The sequence below is a fragment of the Macadamia integrifolia genome, chromosome 2, assembly GCF_013358625.1.
Source record: "Macadamia integrifolia cultivar HAES 741 chromosome 2, SCU_Mint_v3, whole genome shotgun sequence".
NCBI classification, from domain to species: Eukaryota; Viridiplantae; Streptophyta; class Magnoliopsida; order Proteales; family Proteaceae; genus Macadamia; species Macadamia integrifolia.
Genome location: NC_056558.1, coordinates 16967851 through 16988628, shown reverse-complemented (window position 1 = coordinate 16988628; position 20778 = coordinate 16967851). Strand labels below are relative to the sequence as shown.

The window sequence follows — 20778 nt, the reverse complement described above, 5'->3', positions numbered from 1 at the left end:
CCCCCCCCCCCCAAAAAAAAAAAAAATGAAGTTATCACATCCAGTGTCAATTGGATGGACGTAGCTTGCTTCTACAAGCTACCTATACTAAAACTTAGTTGAAACGCTTTGAAATCTGGTCAGAACTTGGATGCTAAATGCTAATGAAGTACTTTTCATAATAAGGTTAAACTGGTGGTGAACTTGTATCATGTTATATTCTTGAAAATAAATCTATAAGGTCCAAATTGTGTAGTATTCTCTGTTTCAAGCAATTACGCTGACACCGCTACGAACTCTTCCTTGTCCACTTGTGGTTGATTTTTGTCTTCCTATATTCAATAGAAATAGTATGACAAATGTCTTTTCTCTCTTGTTCAATTATGTTATTTCTTCGAATCCATAAGCCTCACTATGGAATCCTTTTGGTAGATCAATACAATGAAGTGAAAATACTATCTATTCCTGCATAAAGCACTGATGTTATATGGAGGATAATCTTGAGAAAACATTGTCTGTTATCTTCAGTCTGTGAATATCATTGATCATGTTTTTCATTTGACCAATATAGCTGACCAGGTCGAAGGGTTCAACTGGTGGTTCATTTCGTTCGAGTTTCAAGGGGGAAGCATGGAAACGATATAATCGTCGATTGCAGGAGGACTATGAAGAGGAAATGGAGAGAGTGGTGAGACTGCACTTCATTCCTCTTCTTTTTTGCTTTGTATATTTTGTTTAATGCTATTGTGTTCAATGAAACCCTGTATAGTTTGAATTGACATCCATTTTTTTTTTTAAATCTGAGTTATTGTTTGTATGGAATTAGTTAATGTGAAATTTTGTAAAAAATTGTTATGCTCATCTATTGATATGTCAAAATAAAAAAAGAGAATCATGTTTAGCGGTCAAGACATAGTTCAAGAATATCTTAAAAAAGTGTTGAAAATCATCTGACTTGGGGAAGATCCCCTTACTAATAATTTTAGCAATAAATAATATTACTTTATCATGAACACCTTGACTGCTTTACCTATAATTTAGTAGGAGTATTTCCAAATACCCCTTCTGGAGTGGTGTGCATTACATCTACTTATGTTCTGGGTCTAATATTATACCCAAAATTGGCTGTCGCTTCTATATCCATCTGTTATTTCAGACTCTGGCTTATGCTCAAAGGAAACAGATGTTGTATGGATGTTTCTGTGATTTAATTTTTCATCTCTACCTCATTTAGTTGATTGAATTTTGCCTTTTTTAGGAGCGGATAAGGCGTATGCAAAGTGTGTTCAACAGAGAACGAAATAAATATAAGAGGAGCTATGAGAGATGGAGGGAAAATGACCCTGGAGCCTATCATCAGCATTTTCAGCGAGATGATTGGTATTGGACAAATGATACATCCTACAAAGAACAAAGAGCTAATTCCAGAGCAACCCCCCGAGAGAGTGGAAATTATTCATTATCACATCACTACTCAGTTTTGGGCCTTGACAGGTAATGGTCAGTGTTTGAGTGGCGAGACTAGCTTAAAGGTCCAATCCGATAGCCAACAACAGATCAGAATAATAATAATCATATTTCAGAAATAAGAAAAGACTATTACCATGAAACATTAAACAGAAGCTGATCTTCAAAATAAGTAGAACTAAGAATCGAAATTGAAGTAGGATATTTTGTCAACAGCCAAAAAATAAAAATTTGAAACCGTGGATCAATTAAACATGAAGTGCATGTGCTGTATATTTAGGTAGATCTGATATTCATAAGTATTTGTGGATGAAATTTCATATTCAAACAAATAAAGCATGCATATGGACTGAGAAGAAATTCTGCTACTGACTTGATTTCGATGGAGAGTAAAAAAGAAGGAGAATAAGAGAAGGATATGAACCAAGCCTCTCACCTGGAACTAGATTAGAATCTCACCAACCCTACTTTAGCATCTCACCAAGGGTTTGCTGTTTCTCTCCCTACAGAATTCCTAATCTCACAGAACATAGAAGCAAAAAAGGTAAGCAGCCTTTATATATATATATATATATGTATATATATTATATATATGTGTGTATGTATATATGTATATCCTTCTAGACGTCACCATGCCTAGAGAAGTATAACGCTTCACTATTTGCCACTTTGCAGTACATAGGTTAGTCCATGTGATAGAGGACCCCACATACATCTCAATGGCCAAATTTTAGTCTAGAGTAAGCAAGGAAAGTAGTCCAAACTCTGATTCAAAGTTTTAGTAAAATTATCAAAATGCCATTCAATGGAGATGAATTTAAAATACAAAATGATAACTTTTTATAATTTTAGCTACTTCCTCTACTCATTTTAAGCTGAAATTGTAGCATTCAATAGTGAAGTGTTATACTTCACTAGGCATAGTGATGAGAAAGGAAACCCATGTGTATATGTGTGTGTGTGTGTGTGTGTGTGTAGAGAGAGAGAGAGAGAGAGAGTAGGAAAGCAAACTAAAGAAAGAAGATAAGAATTCCTCCTATATGCAGTGAGTGTAGAGGGAAGAATCCTATTTAGACTAGAAATTTAAGAAAATAAATTAAAAGGACTCCTAATGTCACAAGTCCTGTTTCAGACATAATTACAATAAATAAAAGAAAGTAAATTACTTCTTGAAGTACCCCACGGTTCTGACTTTGAGTGAACCAGAAAAAACACCCAAGCTAAAGGCTTGATCTGAACCAAAAACTGGTTCAAGAAGGAACTGCAGGCTCTTGTTTGGACGTGGGCCGATTCCTACCATGTTACTTGTTTAAGTGCCTCCTCTGATCTGCATCAATTATAAACAAGATACTAATCTTTTACGCTACCAAAGCTACACTAAAATTCAAAATCATTGGAGTGGCTATGTCATTAATGAGGGTTGAACCAACCATATTGCTGTAGATGGGAAATTATGCTTTTTTTTTTAATTGGTTTTGTGATCACATTGTTAGATATATGTGGAAGTCTAAGTAGCTGACTTTAAGAAATTACAGGTCAAAATGTCACCTACGTGATGCCAAGGCAACACCTAGGCGACAAGGCGCTCCTCGAGGTCAAAGGCGACCAGTTGCCTTATTTTCCAAGGCACCCTGACCCAAAACTTGATGATCTTGCTCGCCAAATCAGTCATTTTTCATTTCTCCCTTTATATGATTGTACAATGTTATTTACCTATCTTATGTTCCATATTTTGACCTTTATAACCCTACATAAAAAATATATATATATATATATAAATATATTTTTTTGTGATTTATTCATGCATGTATCAGATGGAAAAAACCTAGAAAATATGGGCTGGTTATAACATAAGGCGCTTGCCTTGGTGCCGGGGGCTACCATGCAAGTTATTGGGATAAGGCTTGGAGAGTGATGTAAAAGTAAAAAACTAACATTTTAAATACTGTAGTATTAGTTCCTTAAAGTTTCCATCCTTGAAATAAACTCTAGTTCTTGAAAAACGAGTTCTGACTTCTGACTGCAATGTATTTGCGGATACTAAATTGAAGTTGGTTTGATGAATCCATTCCTTTTGTTCTTGATTTTGCTGTTTTGGGTATTTATGAATTTACTTCTGCTTTTAACCCCAATCCCCCCCCCCCCCCAAAAAAAAATGCATTGATTATTCTTTTGCTTACATTTTGTATTCAGTTCATTAGTCATTTCCTAAATGCATTTGTGAAAGCTTATGTAGCTGTTTAATGTGATTTTCTAACGTATTTCTTTACCATTTGCATTATCAATATTTTTCTTCTAAACTATTTTACGGTTTTCTTTTCTCTTTGTCTTTTGGTTGTTGCAATAGGCAGAGAACAAAATCTTACACGGACACAGAGATTAAGGTACCATACAAAATTATTTTTTGTTGATGTTGTTGTGGAATTACCTTGGATTTTAAATTATTAATACAGTATAATGTTGATTTTTTATTTCAAGTTTAGCAATTTAATTTTCACTTCTGCATTCCTGGTGCTTTGTTTGCTAAAGTTGATAAATGCAGATGGCACTTGTATAGAATTAGGTAAAGCCGAAGAAGATAAAAGAATGATTTGGATGTAAGGATTAGATATGATTCGTTTCCTCATGATTTTGGCCTTGTTGAGCTAATGTTGTCTTGGAAGTTTCTTTTTTAATCTTGTGTATTCATTGAGTTTGATCCAAAACCTTTCATCACCTACAAAAAGTCTTGCATACCAAAGCACATGGGATTTTCAGGGAGCTTTAGTGCTGGACTTGGTAGAAGTTTTTTTTTCCACATTAAAAACAATATGTAGTCTATATGGAGTAGAGGTTGGGCGTTCACATTCATAACCTCTAGCTACATGTTTCCAATGGTACTTAGGAACATTTGTTAAAGCTCCAATAAAGTAAAAGAATGTGATCACCTAATGATGTAGATAAGTCACTTGGGCTTATTTTATTGCAAATAAGCCTTGGGTTGGTTGTGTTATATATGTGTTGGGCCTTTGATCCCATGGGTTTTCTTTGAAATGGACCACTTTAATGGGCCTAAAATATGGGTAGAAGGTAGGAAAAATGGGATTTAATTCATTAGTTTAATTAGTTGTTATTTAATTCAATAAAGGCCCATTAGGCCATTGGTCGGTTGTAAAGTCCTATATGGACTATTAGTTAGTTAGTCCTACTATATGTTGGAGTCATAAAGTCAAGTCCTAGTCTTATTTTGAATTCCTAGTTGTAGTAAGAGTGTCTAGTCCTCTTTGGAAACTAGCTCCTAGTCTTAGTATGATTGTAAACTTCTCCTCTATAAATAGAGAAGCATATGTACTATTATTAGACAGATTTGAATGAACAATTTGCAACTAAATGCTTAGAGCAGCCGAGATAGCTGTGGGTGAGAAGCCTATGCTGAGATAGCCACTTCCTTTATTCTCTTTCACCCTTCTCAACCCCCCATCTGTTTTATTCTTATTTTTCTAATTTATTTGCTGTAACAATCAAGAGGTATAATTCAGATTCTGATAAAAGTCTCCAGAAATCAGAACCGATCAGCAATCCTAGTAGGAATAGGAGAGAGATCGATCTCCTCTCTTCTCTCTTCTGTACTTTGTTCAGTCAAGTTTTCAATCAAGGTATTCCAGGCCTCATAAGGGTCCCACGATCCGTACCTAGTCACTGTTGGAAGCATTCAGCTGCTATTCTTGAAGGTTCTTCTCAGTTTTCTTTCTCCTAGGTCAGAAAATCAAGAAAACCTGTAACTTCACAACCAGTTGTCAAAATCCTCTTAACTTTGGGGTTTTTGTATCCTCCCTAGGGACTATCTACGCCCAAGAGTGCAGTTCAATCGGACTCCTACAGACCTGGCCGCACCTCGCTCTGCCCAGCCATATTGCAGGTGTTTCTCTCTCCTATCGGGTTGGGTTTTAGGCTGGTTTTGCTCCTGTATGGGTATTGTATCATTGGGGGTTTATTTGATGATCTTTTTTCTTTGTTTCCTTGTCCTATTTGTATTGTTTGGGGTTATAAACTGCTGAGGTAGTTTCTTGTAATCTACTCTTGCATTACCTAAAATACCTGAAATTTTCAACAAAATTTTTGTAGCAATTTACAATGTTTGATTTGATTACAAGAACAACAGTCTTATCCCAACTAAATGGTGTTGGTTACATGGATCCTTGCTCTCTAGTTAGCTCTATTCGAAGTCATACAAGATACAAGGCCTAATTTATGCATGTCTTTTCTCACCACTTCTCCTAGGATTATGTGGTCAGCTAAATGTTTGATTGGATTAGATCCACCTCAATTGGTTTTTTGTCATTTGATTTGGTTCACCCTGATTTCATTGAAGAAACGTTTTGCTTGATAAATTGGCTGGTGCTTGTGACAACCAACTCATTTGCAAGTCATGCTATGGCACCTTGATGGAGCATCCCTGGGCCCATGAACCCTTAAGAGGAAGATAATATTCCTGTGGCAGAAAATAGTGATTCTGTTATCTCAAGAGTGATGGGGATTAATCACTAGAGTGGTTCTAGTGTAGTGTATGCCGTCTTAATATTGATCGAATTTTGGTGCCTAAAAGTATGGCACCCAAAAACCAAAGGGCCCAAACTTTTTTTTTTTCCTGGGGTGGGGTGGGGTGAGGGTGGAGTTGAAGCCCTGAACTGCACTACAAGAGTTTACTTATAATGTGATCTATTATTCTTGAACAGCTTATTGCCGAGATATTATTTTCATCTGCATTCATTTCGTTTGACTCAGCTCAGTGATAAAATGGATTTTCTTACATCATGGCATGTTTTTGATGAAAAATGAGTGACAATTTTTGTTTGCAGACAGCTTTCAGAGCAAAGGCGATGGAGCACCACCCAGATCAAAACCGGGATAACAAAGGTTAGCATTGGTTGACCATTATTATGAGATAAAATCTTGCACTACAGCTTGGTTTATCTTGCTCCTGCTGTACTTTGTCCCTTTTGTTTTGATTGTGGAGTACTTACCGTCGTGTACCATTGCCAGAGGCTGCTGAAGCGAAGTTCAAAGAGGTGCTTATGTCCTATGAAGCCATCAAATCGGAGAGAAAGAATGAGAAGCTCTAACAGGCAAGGAGTGGTAGAGATTTCATATATTCATGAAACGACCCTTGAGAAGGGACTAAGAATTTGTTATATTCCCACATTCCCATTCCTTGATGGCGATGAAGTTTTTCGAAGTCGGCTTTCCATGTTCTTGGTGATTTTGGGATAAGATCAGCGAGCTGCTGTCAAGGGGTGAATGTGGTTTAAACATATATGGAGGTGTACCAATACAAACCGTCCCGCATTTGACAAAGACGGGCACCAAATGTTTGAAAAGCTACGATATGTTACAAAGAATTTATTCGAATACACGGTAGAATAACAAATGTGTGCAGGATTATGTATTTTCAAGAGGCTAAAAGCCCGAAACAAATGTCCGCTGGAACTCAGTTCAATGATGAATCAAAACCATGAAACTAAGTATTTCAAGCCAAACTTACTCAGGTAAGCTTTACGCAACTGAGTTTGGCTACGGAGCTCCTATTTTTCCATTTCACCTTATTCCAACTCTGGCTCCTGTTCTGCCATTCAGATCTGGCTCTGAATGGAACCCAGATTGGGATTCTAATCCCACTGAAGCGCTCGAACACTTTCATTCACTTTGCCTAATTTGAAATCAACTCATAAGCAGACTTATAAGGTGAGAGAGCCCCAAGACCAAGTCAATTCTACATCAGATCTCTTTTGAAATTGATGTGGGATTAGCCCCCATATAACTGATATCGGATTATAACATAAGCTGACTCCAATCAGCAAGTTTCACCATTCCCCACATTTGAATCTACTTTGTGAGCTGGAGTTTCCTTGTACGAATTTTTAACACCACACAGATTATTGTGAGGTGCTCCTATGATTGATTATTCACCAGGAGAAATTTGCATTTAATGCATTACTGATGGAAACTTCTTGGATAAAATTTCATGATTTCAAGCAATATATGTATGTTTCAGAATGCTAGGTGTGGCTGCGAGTATCCAGGGTTTACCCTTGTACCTGAACCATAAAATGGAACAAGTCGAGGGTTCCTCATTAGCATACAAAAAAAGAATAAAAAAAACATGTTTCAGAAGTCCTCAAAAGAAACACATCATTGCTGCCATAGACATCCACCAAAGGCATACACACTCCCAGCTGTTTTCAGCTAAAAAGGCCTACTCATTGAGCATGGGTTTCTTAAAACAGTAGATCGGTAACCATTCCATTACAAGATCATATCCGCGATTGTAGTTGAGATGAAGGGCTTGGTCATGTACCCGATCCTTCTGCATGAGTTGCTACTGTCTAAGTGAGTAGACCTTCACCTCCGAATTGTTATAAGAGTTCAAATGGTCACAATAAAACTGTACAATCCTTACCAGTTTGTAATCATCAGTGGTGGGGTAGTTACCCAATCCCAAATCAATGGAATGGGGACTTATATATTCGGGAGACTCTACAGGTGAAATGGATAGCTTCCAAAGCCTTCTGGTAGAAGGATTCCAGAGGAACATGTCTTCCACAGAGTTGTATACACAGCTAGAGAACAAGAAAGAGAGACAGAGCATCTCACGATTGTAGTTGGTATTTCACCAAAGTTGGGCTAGAGAAAAAGAATTAGAGAGAAGTTCTCACAATTTTCATGACCTGCAACTCGAGTAGTCCTGGAAGATCATTGTCATGTATCAATTTAACATGGCTGCCAACATTTCATCCCCGCCCTCCCCACCCCCCCGCCAAAAAAAAAAAAAAACATTGATTTAGATCCAATCCTTTTACATGTTTTGCAACAAATATTTACCTTTAATGTCTCTGCAGGGTTTGGGACATTCTGAAATATTCAGCAACAATGCATATGACCACGATATTTAGAAAAGAAAATAGGTCTAAAGGAGAGGCAGAACAGATAGCTATAAAAGACAGGCCCTCACCACTGTTTTATTGACATTTTTCAAGTGTTTAACAAAAGACAGAAGTTGTTCAAAACATATTCTATTAAAAAATGCATTTACAAGAACAATGATAATAAACCTCCGTTACAAAGGAGTATGGGACAACACAAAACTTAAAATAAGCCTACTCCTACTCCAAACTACTTTTTCTTTGGGTTCACAAATTCACTTCTCAAAGTCCATTCTAGTTATGGAAAAATCTTTAATCAGACTAAGAGCAGTAAACCTTCCCATCTTCTCCCTACCCAATTCATTATATAATGAGATACAGATATCACTATTTTCAACAAGCAATTCTAATAATGTATCTTCTAAAACAAGGGAGATAAGCATCATTTCCAAAAGCCATTCCAACATACTAATTAAATTGAAAATAATAAATGCAGGAAGCATGGCTCACTACCTCACTCTTATACAAATAAGTTAACTTTGATTCACAAGGACTAATCTTAAGTAATTACAACTGACAAGTAAATTACATATCCCTTTCACATCATCTAAGTTCATTACTGCTAAAAAAGGGGATTTCCCATTTTGCACTACATGACCAATATGAATTTCCTAGACATCATGCTACCCTGTAAGAAAAAAACATTAGAACCACTACTAATTCAGATCTCTCACACTTTAGAAATATTCTATACTCTTCATAGCATCTGCCTTGCATGTTGTTTTATAGTGTCCGGTTTGGTTACAACGACTACAATGCACAGTATGCTTCTCCCTGTTAAGGTCCTCTATACAAAGTCGCTTCTTTTCAGGGCGTCCTGGTGGACGCCGAAACTTGGGTGGCCTTACAAGTCTATTGTCCTCATCCACAGGACCTTCACTTGCCTTGCTCCATTCACTTTTATCAGGGACAGGATTTATTGCTTGCGAGTATGTCTCGCGGTACTTGGCCACAGTAAAACACTTGTCTGAAAAGTCATAGACATCTTTTCTACAAGATTTAAGTGCAGCAACAGCATGGGAGCAAGGTAGGCCATAGTGTTGCCAGTCACGACATGAACAACAACGGGTTCCAATATTCACAATATCCGACCTTTCAGCGGAGAGTACCTCAAATTCCACTTCATCTGATCGAAGGACCCGATAGGCAGATGCATGGTTGATTGCTTCAGTAATCCTAATCTCAGCAGATGGGGCAAGTTTTGACATCCACCCATAGCCCTTTGCACGCCGTTCACTAAACACACCCATTAGTTTGCTGTGAATCCACTCAATCACCTGAATTATGGGTAGTTCACAAGCTTCAAGTATCCATTTATTGAACTCCTCAATATTCGAAGAGAGATGTCCAAATCGTGTCCCTTCAAAATATGCTACTGCCCAACGGGATGGTGGAATTTGTTGCATCCACTTACCTGCTTCTGGAGAAACTTCTTCAATTTCTGCCATTTTTTCTTTAAAGCCAATTGTGGTGATGGAATAGGAAGCTTTCCAGAGCAGATTGACAAGCCTTGAGTTTTTGAACTCTTTACCAATGCTTTCACTCAAGTGACGCATGCAAAATCCATGAGAGGCACTAGGGAATTTCCTTTTTACTGCATCAACAATTCCTTTCTGCCCATCTGATAAGAATGTCAGCTGTGGGATACTCTCGGTGTTCATTTCTATCAGCTTATGTAGCTCTGATAAAAACCACATCCAGCTCTCATCATTTTCTACATCAACAACACCAAAAGCAATTGGAAATAACCCACCATCAGCATCAAAAGAGGCCGCTGACAATAAGGTACCAAGGTATTTGCTTTTCAGCTGGATGCCACCAAGTCCAACCAAAGGAAGGCACCCATTCACAAACCCATATATGGATGCATAGAACGAAACAAAAAGCCTCTGAAACCTGTTGTCCGCTCCAGTGGTGAAAACCTGTGCAATACTTCCAGGATTTGTCTTATTTATTTGTTCACAGTATGCAGGAAGGAGGCAATATCCTTCCTCAGTAGAGCCATATATTGCTGCCAGCCCCCGCTCCTTGGCCCTCCAAGCTTGCTTGTATGGGATAGTGATTCCATATTGTTTATGGATATCCTGCAAAATGTCTTTGGGCTTGTAATTCATATTATCCCGCAGTCGTTCCTCAATAAAATTCACAATCCAATCTACAGAGGCCTGTTGATGGCCATGGTGTGCATTCCTCCCACAAGTATGTGTCCCTCCAAGGCTCCTTATAGCGAAGGTAGGGACATTAGGAAGCTTCACTGCACGAATGTGCCACGGACACCCTTCTGTAGCACACTTTGCAAAATAACGAATCAAATCACTCTTTACTATCCGAAGTTCAAAATGCTGTGCAATTGCTGCTTCCTTAATTGTCTTCCTGAAAGTCTTGACATCAGCAAACTCTTGACCAACCACAAAATTGTAATTATCCATGTGCTAAGACAAACACAATAGCCCAATTAACGAATCTTATGGATCAAAAGTTGTCTATTGCCTCCAGTATGCAGATATAATATCACTCAATATTTAATGAACTTAACTCTAATCTACACCTCTCAAACAGAACTGGAAAGGAACCATAATAGGGGCAAACCACTGCAAGGAAACAAATCCAAAATCAGCTCATGAAACAGAAAACATAGCTGTTTAATCATTCTTCATCATATTGTTTAACTCTTTCTTATACCCAAAAATACTGAAAGAAAAAAAGGAAGTGAGAGAAATGAATAAAGGACAAATGCAATAACATAAATCTTATAGGCAGGTAGATACTAGATATTTTATTGATGCAGAGAACTGCCATTAGCTGAAACAGAGGTTTCCACCTTACAGCCACTGATACTCATGCTGCAACGGGATCTTCAAGTCCAAAAGAAGAAGAAGTCTATGTTATGCTCTGACTCTTCAGAAAAAATTAAGGATCATATCATTTACTACAACACGTATCTAATACATACAGTATCCATATATTGGTGTAACGGTGTTCATTCCGCAAAGCATTACATCTGGTTTCCTTAAATCATAACTCAAAAGAAGCATTCTGTCAGCTAAAATATGGCAAGAGATACTGCCAAGACTAAGAAGAGCTACCAATTGAGTAGAGAGAGAGAGAGAGAGAGAGAGAGAGAGAGAGAAAGCGAAAATAGTAAAAGCCCAACATCCTTTTTTAACAGATACACACATAGGACTATAGGTGACATCAACATCAACCTTTTTAAGGAAACAGGAGAAATAAAACGAATACCGCCATTAGATACCAAATATAATTTCAGGTGGGGATATCCCGAATCCTATTATAGGAAGATCAAACTCATATAAGTGATTTAACCATCGAAGATACAGAAGGAGAATCAGAGTGAGAGAGACTGAAAAACGTACTTACAGAATAAGCAAACAAATTTCAGAGCAAGAGATTTCGGATCAAGTCTTCATTTTTCTCACGAACCGACCTTGAAGATCAGCATCAGATGCTCAAAACAGCTCGCTTAACGAAAAACTAATCGAAACAGAATCAACCGGACACGAGTTTAGAGGTGGGAAAGCCACGGATATCGGTGATTGCAGGAAAACAGAGAGAATTTCACCATGAGAAGAGAGAGGGAAACGACAACCCAAGCAGAAGAAGATCGAGCGAGAGACGGGGAAAGGGAAAATGAACTCCTTTGGTATTCTGACGAAAGATTAGGATTGATTAGGTCATGTAAGGGAAGATAGTCATTCATGTTTCTCTCTGGGGGTATTTTAGTCATGATGAAAAGGAACCCACCCAACTAACCCACCTATTTCAGAGTTTGTATCATCTGCACGTACGTTCACCTGGACGTACGTGCAGCGGAGCCAAATTCGCCATTTCCGCCAACCCAATGACTTCCTTTTACCCTCCGGCCTCCACATCAAGAGAGAGGGTTTCCCACACTGCTAGTGTAAGAAGAATTTCCCACACCACATCAATAACGGTTCAGGGAACACTGTCATCTATTTGACCCAAATGTAAGGGTGTCAATATATAATCGAAATGGTTTATTGAAACCGAAATCAACCGGTTATAACCAAATCGAACCACACCATAGTAAATTGATCCGGTTTTGGTATTATAGGCCATAATTCTAGTTCAAAACCGAATCGAACAAAAAAACCGATGGTTAATCGACACTTAGTATTAAAGACTTAAAGTGTTTTGAATTTTGATGGGTCTCTACGAAAAAATGAGAAAAAAATAAAAAAAAACAAAGTATTAACTGAGAAATGAACTTCACTTTCACACAATCACACTTCTTGATTTTCTAATTTCTAGGATCATAGTTAATTAGTTATAATATGTGTAGTCTTTTACATAGAAAGTATATTCTACTTGACAAAATAAATGTATATTGTCTTAACTCTTTAGGAAATTTAATATATGTAGGATTCACACTAGTTGTAGGATGCAAACCATTTTCTAAAACGATACTATTAACCCCATGTAAACCGGTTGTGAACTGAATAACAAAAACCGATTAAAAACTGCTAAAACCGAACTGGATGAAAATGATTCTGATTTCACCTTATTCCTATTCGGTGCAGTTTTAGTTTTACCTCATCAAAATGTAAACCGAATCGTAACCAAACCAAATAACCAAAACTGCACCATTTGAAAAAAGAGAATAATAAAATAGAAAATACCATATGTGAGCGTAGGATACATTTGATGCGTGGAAAACTTTTTCCCAAAAGTGAAAAACAAATGTCTTCCCCCTCCCTCTCTTTCATATCTCTTCATCAAAGAGAAAATCTTATCTAAGACAAGAAGTTCATTTAAATAGCTCATTTATTTTTTACTTGGCAATGGATTGATGTCATTGCAGTCTATCTCTAGTAGTTCTCTACTTAAAAATCCTCTGAGGTGAGACAGTGAGAATCCAACGATTGGAGTACATGTTGACACTCTCCCAGCCATTAAATCCTCACTACCACTCAAACACTCACCAATGTGATCTTTTCAATTGGTTTAATATTTGAAAAGAAAGCTCATTTGGCTTCTCTAGGTTCCATATTCTCATTTTCTCTTATGCTTTGTTAGTCTATTTGTTTTTGTATATGATTTATCATATGAAAATTTTCCTCATTATGAACTTTCTTTTGTTTCTCTGGGAAGGCACTGATATATGCTTACCAGATTAAACCAGCAGTCCAAACTGAAGAAATAAGCACCACAATATTCTTTGGTTCGCATTTCTTTCCAAATTTTGCCCAGTTTCTCATCAAAATCCTTGTCTTTTCAACACGACTCAAAACCATTAATTAAGGTCTGTTAGGTTGCAATGGAAATCAAAGGAAAGGGAAGAAAAGTGAAATTTTCAAACCCAAAAAATATTTTTTTATAAATTCATATTCATACCCCACTGGTACAACACAGGGGTATGACAGTGTGATCAATTAGCAATTAAAAAGGAGAAATTTTTAAATATACTGATACAACCCCCCAACCCCCTCCCCCTCACCCTCATGTCAAGCCAAGTTGTTAATAACATCCAACGTGGGAAATCTTGGGTCTGAAAAATCTACTGCATGGAGCTTACAAAGTGAACACATTAAGATTAGCAAAAACCTAGCACAGTTGCAGCTTCTACAACCTACATTATTGTAAACCTGTTGGGGGAGAGAGGGGAGAGGGTTTACTCTGTACTGTGCTAGAACAGAATATGGAAATGCTATATAACCAATTCCATAGCAGTCTCAACAATTTTCCATTCTATCCACGTCGGTTTCCGGTGTAGAAGAATGGATAATTGGTACAATTGGACAATCAATAGATGAATTGTTTTGCGCAGGAACCTCTGGATGGGAAGCACGGGCTTTCATTTTGGATGTATATAAGCTACTGATACAAATTTGATTCCACCACCCTCGGGCGTAGACCTATATATATGGCCCCTTGATTTTTCTTACTGTTTTTCTTTTACATTTACTTAAGAGGAGGAGGAGCCCGGTAATACGCTGGAACTGTCGCAGGGAAAAACATCTGCCTAACACCTTCAGCCTTTATTATAGGGAAAATAATACCCGATGCTCCCTGCAACAAGAGTAACACAGCAATATCAAGGATCAAATAAATTCAATGTACCTTAAGTTAAAAAACGCAGAGAGATAGAGACATATTTGAGTAGAGATAATGCGAAATGAAAAACGGAGTACTGATTTAGAGCCACTTGTATGTCATTTTCTTCTATCCTTTTCTGGTATTGCACTTAGATAGTTCAGTCTCACAAAAAACACAAACCTCCAATTCCCAACCCCCTAAGCACTCTTCTGCACACCATAATTTGACATTCATGTTATATTCAAAAATCAAGAAGATTTCGAGAAACTAGGTTAAACAGTGTATAGAGCAACTAATATGACCCGATATTCAACTGGCAGGCATGGATTCTGCAACCAGGTAGTCAATGGTCATTGAATCAAAAGCCACGTCACATTAAAAAATGTGTTTAAAGTTAATAGGTAATTACAGAAATGTTCTTTCTACATGAATTATCCATAATCAAAAATTCATGTATACAACAACAAAAAATGGCACAACATGCAACCCAATTTCTTTTTCTACCTCAAACAATTGCTATCTATCTGGTCTACAAGTCCTCGATGAAATAGCAGCAAAAATGTTCAAGAATACATATCGGACTTCTGCAAGAAATCTTCACAAAAAAAAAAAAAAAAAAATTGCATCTACAAAATTCCCTCACTCATGCAAGAACTCTGCAAGACTCAAAACAGTTTTATTTGCTCTATACAGACACAAACTCCTAACAGTTTTAAATGTGAAACACTGCTGCAAGACTAATAGCTGTGAACTTCTGACCATATCCTTCTAAGATTTGAATACCAAACACACCAGCAACTTGGTTGTTATATTTAAAGAAGCCACGCAACACAACCTAGAAGGTATAAGTTCTGTGGAAGTTACAAGAGATAGCAGGAACTCACCGAAATCAATCTAGCTCCAATCCAAATACGTTTAAGCGAAGGAAATGGAAGTAATAAGCGGCCAACACCATATATTGCAACAGCAAAGAAATGAAGAACCAAGCTCAATGGGCGAGGGTTTAGACCAGAAAGTAAAGCAACCGGTCCTGTTGAGCAAACACCTCCAAGGCTTAAATAATCAAAACATGCTTGACGCATTTCATTCCTTGCTTGATCAGATGAAGCACAAAACACCTTGTACAGAGCACCTGCCAATGTATTTATTGTAGATGCCACAGGCTGCAAACGAAACAATGTTGCATACCAAGTTCATGAGTATAGAATCAAATTGGACATCTCTGAAATGGACGAATTCTTTAAGAGATTCGATCATTTTATTGACAGTAAAGTAAAGCATGTGAAAAAACAATAAAGGAGAATGACAAAACAAAATATATATTTTCTTCAAACTTCATTGGTCTGTGAGTGGAACAAGGTCAGGTAATGTGGCAAGAAGTGTGACAGTTGCTCACAGTTTCAAAAAGATTGTAAAATAAGTACTTGAAATTTACTAAGTAAATAATAAAATGAAGATAATTTTTTTGGGGTTTTTTTTGGGGGGGGGGGGGTTTGAAGAAACACTAAGGGCCCGTTTGATAACGTTTCAAGAAACGTGTTTCTGCTTTCAGAAACGGCAGAAAAGGAACAAAAAGCGTTTGGTAAAACTGTTTCGTTTCACTTGTTTTCAGAAATAGAAATAGAAATTTCTACCTATTTATGGTTCAAGAAACGACCCAGGCGAAACAAGTTCTCGCCTTTTTCTGGAAATGACTCGTGGCCATTCTTTCATTGATTACTATCAACTTCCAAAAACATGACTTATCAAACACCTTCAATTCCGTTTCTGTCTCTAGAAAAGAAACGGAAACGGCAGAAACATTATCAAACGGGCCCTAAACCTACTGTTTTGCATATTAAACATAATTGTCAATTTGTCCACAAACTCATTTGTAAGTATCAGGTAGAAACAACATATATCCCCAAAGAAACCCCATCACTGTTATGGGATTATTGTAACACCAAATAAATTGCCCTTTTATTGGGGAGGAACCTCATTGGTATGTCAAGTAATATGTGGCGGGAGATGTGACCATTACTGTCAGTTTTAGGAAGGCTGGAAATAAAGTATTTGAAATTAGAGAAGCATAAAAATAAAAAGGATCAAAATGAAGTGGGCAAAAAAATATAAAAATGGGATTAGGGTAAAGAAACATTTAGACCTACCATTTAGAATATCTAACATGATTATGAATATTTTCACCAACTCATCTCCAAATATCCAGGAGAAGCCACGTCACACGTAAGCCAGAAATGAACCAATTATTGTCATAGAATGGTGGGAAGTCTTTTCTCCTGAACTTTATTTTATTTTCCTTACAAATAAATGTTTCATCATTTTCAACACTGGAATTTTTACTATTTTATATAAATATAATTTGTTTTGCAGATAATTCAACTAGAACTTTTTTACTCCACCGGTTTGTTGGATAGCTGGGCTGTTTATTCTAAGCTAAGCAAGATAAAATTGAGTTCTTTAAGTTTTTTACTCATATGAAACCACCAAGTGCATTCATATCAATACAGCTCACCTTACGCAAGGTGTAAAAAGATTCAAGATACTTGCACAGTAAAGATGCATCATTTAAATCTTGCAAAGGCTTAAGAAGATTCCGCAGCACAACAATGTCAGATAATGCAACAGTCATTCCACCACCAGTTAAAGGATGACGCATATTGAATGCGTCCCCCATTAATAGAGCCCCGGGAGTAGGATGAGGTGCAGCTGGCATGCTTCTGTTCGGCATTGTCCTGATGCTTCCTTTATCAATTGCGGCTATAAAGGCATCATATAGCTCAGGAGGTATCTGAAACATATAATAGTCAATACGGTGGATATACAAAAGTAGGAAGCAAGAGTCATGGACACCTTAGCTCAATCAGTGAATGGAAACGAAGGCAGAATAAGTACTTAAACTACTAGGTTCATGCATCAGTGTATTTAAATTCAGAGACAGATCACAAAACTGCATTCTGCAAGTCACAGATACCTGGGGAGCCACCACTGTCTTCAAATAATTGGCCATTTCACCATTTGCAATAGAAGGCACCTTTTGTCCAGGTACATCAACCAAACAACGAACCTCCCAACTACTAATGGGATAAAACAAGATGGGAGAAGGATCTGCTAAAATAACATGCCCATGATTTTGATGTGGAAGTTGACAGTTCTCTAGGACCAAACCAACAAAATAAGAGGGTACTTCTACCTGAGAACAGGAAAAGAATGAAAACTAAGTTTCTCTTGAATGCGAAGGGTGATGCCATAACATACAAGTCAAAATTCAGCATCCAGACCAATAGAATTGGTATGTATTTCAAGTGACAGGAAATAAGAAATGCTGTAAACTACATAATTATAACAGTTCTATTTATAGGTAAATTCCAATCGGCAATTAAGCATAAGAGAATTAAGTTCAAAAGATTGAATCAAAATATTCACCTTAGGATCGCAAAGAGAGCGGCGCAAATTTGAGAAACACCCATCACATACAATTGTGAGGGGTGCATACGCTTTTAGTTCTTCACCAGTCTTAGTCTTGTATGCCACGCCCTTAACGGTCTCCTTCTCTTCAAGTAAGGATGTAACAGTTCCCTGCACCAATCGTACACTGACGAGAAAATTGAAAAAAGTAATGATCAGCCAACCAACACAATAGAACATCACACACACACACACACACACACACACACACTAAAAAAAAATGATGGAATATAGAAACATCCAAATGAATGATGAATTAAACAGTGAACATATCATGATACTGTTTACCACATTCATCAAAATGCGACATATTCAGCCAAAGATGGTGGAGTGGCCAAAATGATCCATTTACATTAAATGCTAATCAAATCATTTGATCCAAGTACTATAACCCTTCACTAATTGAGACTGAAATAGCACTGAACCCCACCCACGCACCCACCCCCCCAAAAAAAATTTATAAACTGCATAATCTTATAACCGTATACATGTTATACACGATGCAATATTTCACTTCTCCCAAATGTGGAAGCACATTTCAAATTAGCATCCAAGGAATTTGCAAATATTTAAAAACTCAAAACACGAGTCGGAGAACTTAATTTCAATTATAATTTATCCAAACTCCAATGACACTAGTAAAATGAAAGAAGAGATAAACAACCCTTCCAAAACTCAGCAGATTGTGGAATTCTTTAGATCCGCACATACAGGTGAACTTATAAAAAACTTTGAAACTCAAAAGTAACCACACAGAAAAAATATATTTAATATGATCTATATGAACTCCAAAATTTATCACTGGCCTTCTTTTCCTATGTAGACTGGCTGGTCAAGGGTTACACTCTGGCTTGGCATTGAGAGATATAATACCAACCTATATTTAATCTAATTTCTTTTCGTAGTATTCTGTGACTAAACCCTTTGTGATGCCCACCTTTGGATACCCCTTTTTTTCCCTTAAAGCTTCTTTGCCTAATGAACATAGACCACTGACAAACCAATGATAGTGGTGTTATAAAGCACTTCCCAATGCTGTAGCGAGTGGAAGTCCTAGATTGACAAATGGGAATAAATTTTTGAAAAAAATAATTAGAAAGAAAAGAAGAACAAATTGGCTTAGAGAAAAATCATTTTCAAGTTTCATTCAGCCAAGTTTCCAAACTTCAACAGCCAATCTGTAAGATACAATCCATCATTGAGATACAAGTGAGGTATTATAAAGCCCTTCCTTGAGTTTAGAGAGAAATTAAATTAAGGTGAACTTAATATCTAAGATAGGAGAAGGCTTATACTTGGGAAGAGAAGCAGCTTTCTCCCGCATCCTTTGTATGAAACGCCCATTGTGAAAGCTCCTCCCTGAAACATCAGAATGGAATTTTTCTAACGGATACGAGAGTTTAGTATTCTTCCCATCCTTATAAAGAGCATATCCAAATACTTGCTGAGCATCAATCTCCTTCACGCAACCTGCAGTCCAAAATATATATTTTAGAATTCACAACCAAAGTCTAAACAAAAGGGAAGGTATAACATGCTAAAATTCATGCCTACCCTCAAGGCCCAGCTCAATCAATTTCAGGTACCCCCCTGGCTGTAATAGTTCGCCAACAATTCTGTCAGGCTCCGTCAAATCTCTTTCAATCACATGTACCCGGCGCCCATCCTGCAATAGCACAAGGTAATTTTGTGTTGAGGTCATCTCCATTTGTAGGCTACAGTTTTCAACAAGTACAAGTTGGAATTTGTTGGATATAGTTTGTTTCCAACATTTTTCTTTAAAATACAGTGGAGTGTTCCATGCAGAATATTCAACAGAATCTAAGAGATTTCAATAATCTACAAACGGATCTGCGAAAGGAATCTCGATGCGGACATTTCTAAAAGCCAAGATCATGAATCACAATGCTTTGACATTGTTATCACTCTTTGAAATCAAAGAAAAGAAAAAGGCAGAAGCAGAGACACGGAAGGAAAAATAAAGCGCCAAAAACCACGATTCTCCTCACAAGATCGCGGAGGTGGTGACATTTGTGCCACAAGAAGCGATACGCTTTACTTAATCGCTAATCCAGCGAATGTATAATCTCATCTTCAGGACATTTCGCGGAAGGTGGAGGCATTCAAAGAAATACAAACCGAAAATCAAATCTAAAGAATCCTCATAGAAGTTTCTGACACCAAGCCGATGCAAGGTAAAAGGAGGAATAGAAGAAGACAACCTGGCCAAGCGTGTGAGCGAGAGCTGCACCAGCAACGCCGGCGCCAACAATTATCACGTCGGCATCTTCTCCGTTCTCCCACCTACATTCTCCATTAGAGTTGTTCTTGACACATTCATCTCGGATCTCGATCGAAGCTGTGTCTTTCCCACTCTTCTTCCTCCCTTGGGAGCTGTAGAACAGATAAAACCCTAGTAGAACAGCGAAGATAACTCCATAGATAAACTCGGCAGCCATTCTTCGTAGAAATGAGACACAGAAGACGGGGAGGAACCCCTATCTCTTCTTCCCTTTCCTGTTCTTCCTCTCTCTCTCTCTCACGTTTCCTGTGGACGTTTAACAATTTTCAGTTTTGAGAATTGCTCCAAGAATCCAACCTAGCAGTGACAGAGACTCATGTGGACGCACACGCGTTTTTTAAAGGGCAAATTACTTGATTACCCACTTATGGGTTTCCCTTTACAAAATTACCCACCAAAAATTTCAGTTAACAAAAATACCCAAAATTAGGTTTTCCTCTACAAAATTACCCACTTAAAGTTTAAGTTAACAAAAATAACCAAAATTGAGTTTGAGTTTACAAAACTACCCACACAGTTTGTGTAATAAAA

General features: G+C 37.4%; 3 protein-coding genes across 6 annotated transcripts in view; 1 reads left to right on the top strand and 2 right to left on the bottom strand.

Moving 5' to 3' along the window:
* LOC122094438 overlaps window positions 1-6853 on the top strand; it is a 9858-nt gene extending 3005 nt beyond the window's left edge. The window contains exons 3-7 of one of the 2 annotated variants that reach the window (XM_042665235.1): window positions 551-667; window positions 1238-1473; window positions 3798-3830; window positions 6285-6342; window positions 6469-6853. In XM_042665235.1, the coding sequence (XP_042521169.1) occupies window positions 551-667; window positions 1238-1473; window positions 3798-3830; window positions 6285-6342; window positions 6469-6696 (672 nt within the window). In that variant the 3' untranslated portion in view covers window positions 6697-6853. Of the gene's footprint in view, window positions 1-550; window positions 668-1237; window positions 1474-3793; window positions 3831-6284; window positions 6343-6468 lie in introns of both variants that reach the window. The other variant, XM_042665236.1, reaches the window with a different exon arrangement.
* A 1937-nt stretch (window positions 6854-8790) lies between these two features.
* LOC122087456 lies at window positions 8791-12086 on the bottom strand. 2 transcript variants are annotated; one of them, XM_042656618.1, is made up of 2 exons: window positions 11780-12086; window positions 8791-10996 (listed from the first exon to the last, which is right to left on the bottom strand). In XM_042656618.1, the coding sequence occupies exon 2, from the start codon at window positions 10832-10834 to the stop codon at window positions 9083-9085; it is 1752 nt and encodes a 583-aa protein (XP_042512552.1). In that variant the 5' UTR covers window positions 10835-10996; window positions 11780-12086; the 3' UTR covers window positions 8791-9082. The 2 variants fall into 2 exon arrangements, with proteins under 2 accessions (XP_042512552.1, XP_042512543.1); XM_042656609.1 differs by having other exon boundaries at window positions 11784-12086.
* A 1831-nt stretch (window positions 12087-13917) lies between these two features.
* On the bottom strand, window positions 13918-20551 carry LOC122070260 (squalene monooxygenase SE1-like). Of its 2 annotated transcripts, none has more exons than XM_042634384.1 (8): window positions 20165-20551; window positions 19500-19611; window positions 19241-19415; window positions 17904-18072; window positions 17452-17670; window positions 16993-17268; window positions 15365-15643; window positions 13918-14453 (listed from the first exon to the last, which is right to left on the bottom strand). In XM_042634384.1, exons 1-8 carry the CDS (start codon window positions 20402-20404, stop codon window positions 14346-14348), a joined length of 1578 nt encoding a protein of 525 aa, XP_042490318.1. In that variant the 5' UTR covers window positions 20405-20551; the 3' UTR covers window positions 13918-14345. The 2 variants fall into 2 exon arrangements, with proteins under 2 accessions (XP_042490318.1, XP_042490324.1); XM_042634390.1 differs by having other exon boundaries at window positions 20168-20550.
* Between the last annotated feature and the right edge of the window lie 227 nt (window positions 20552-20778).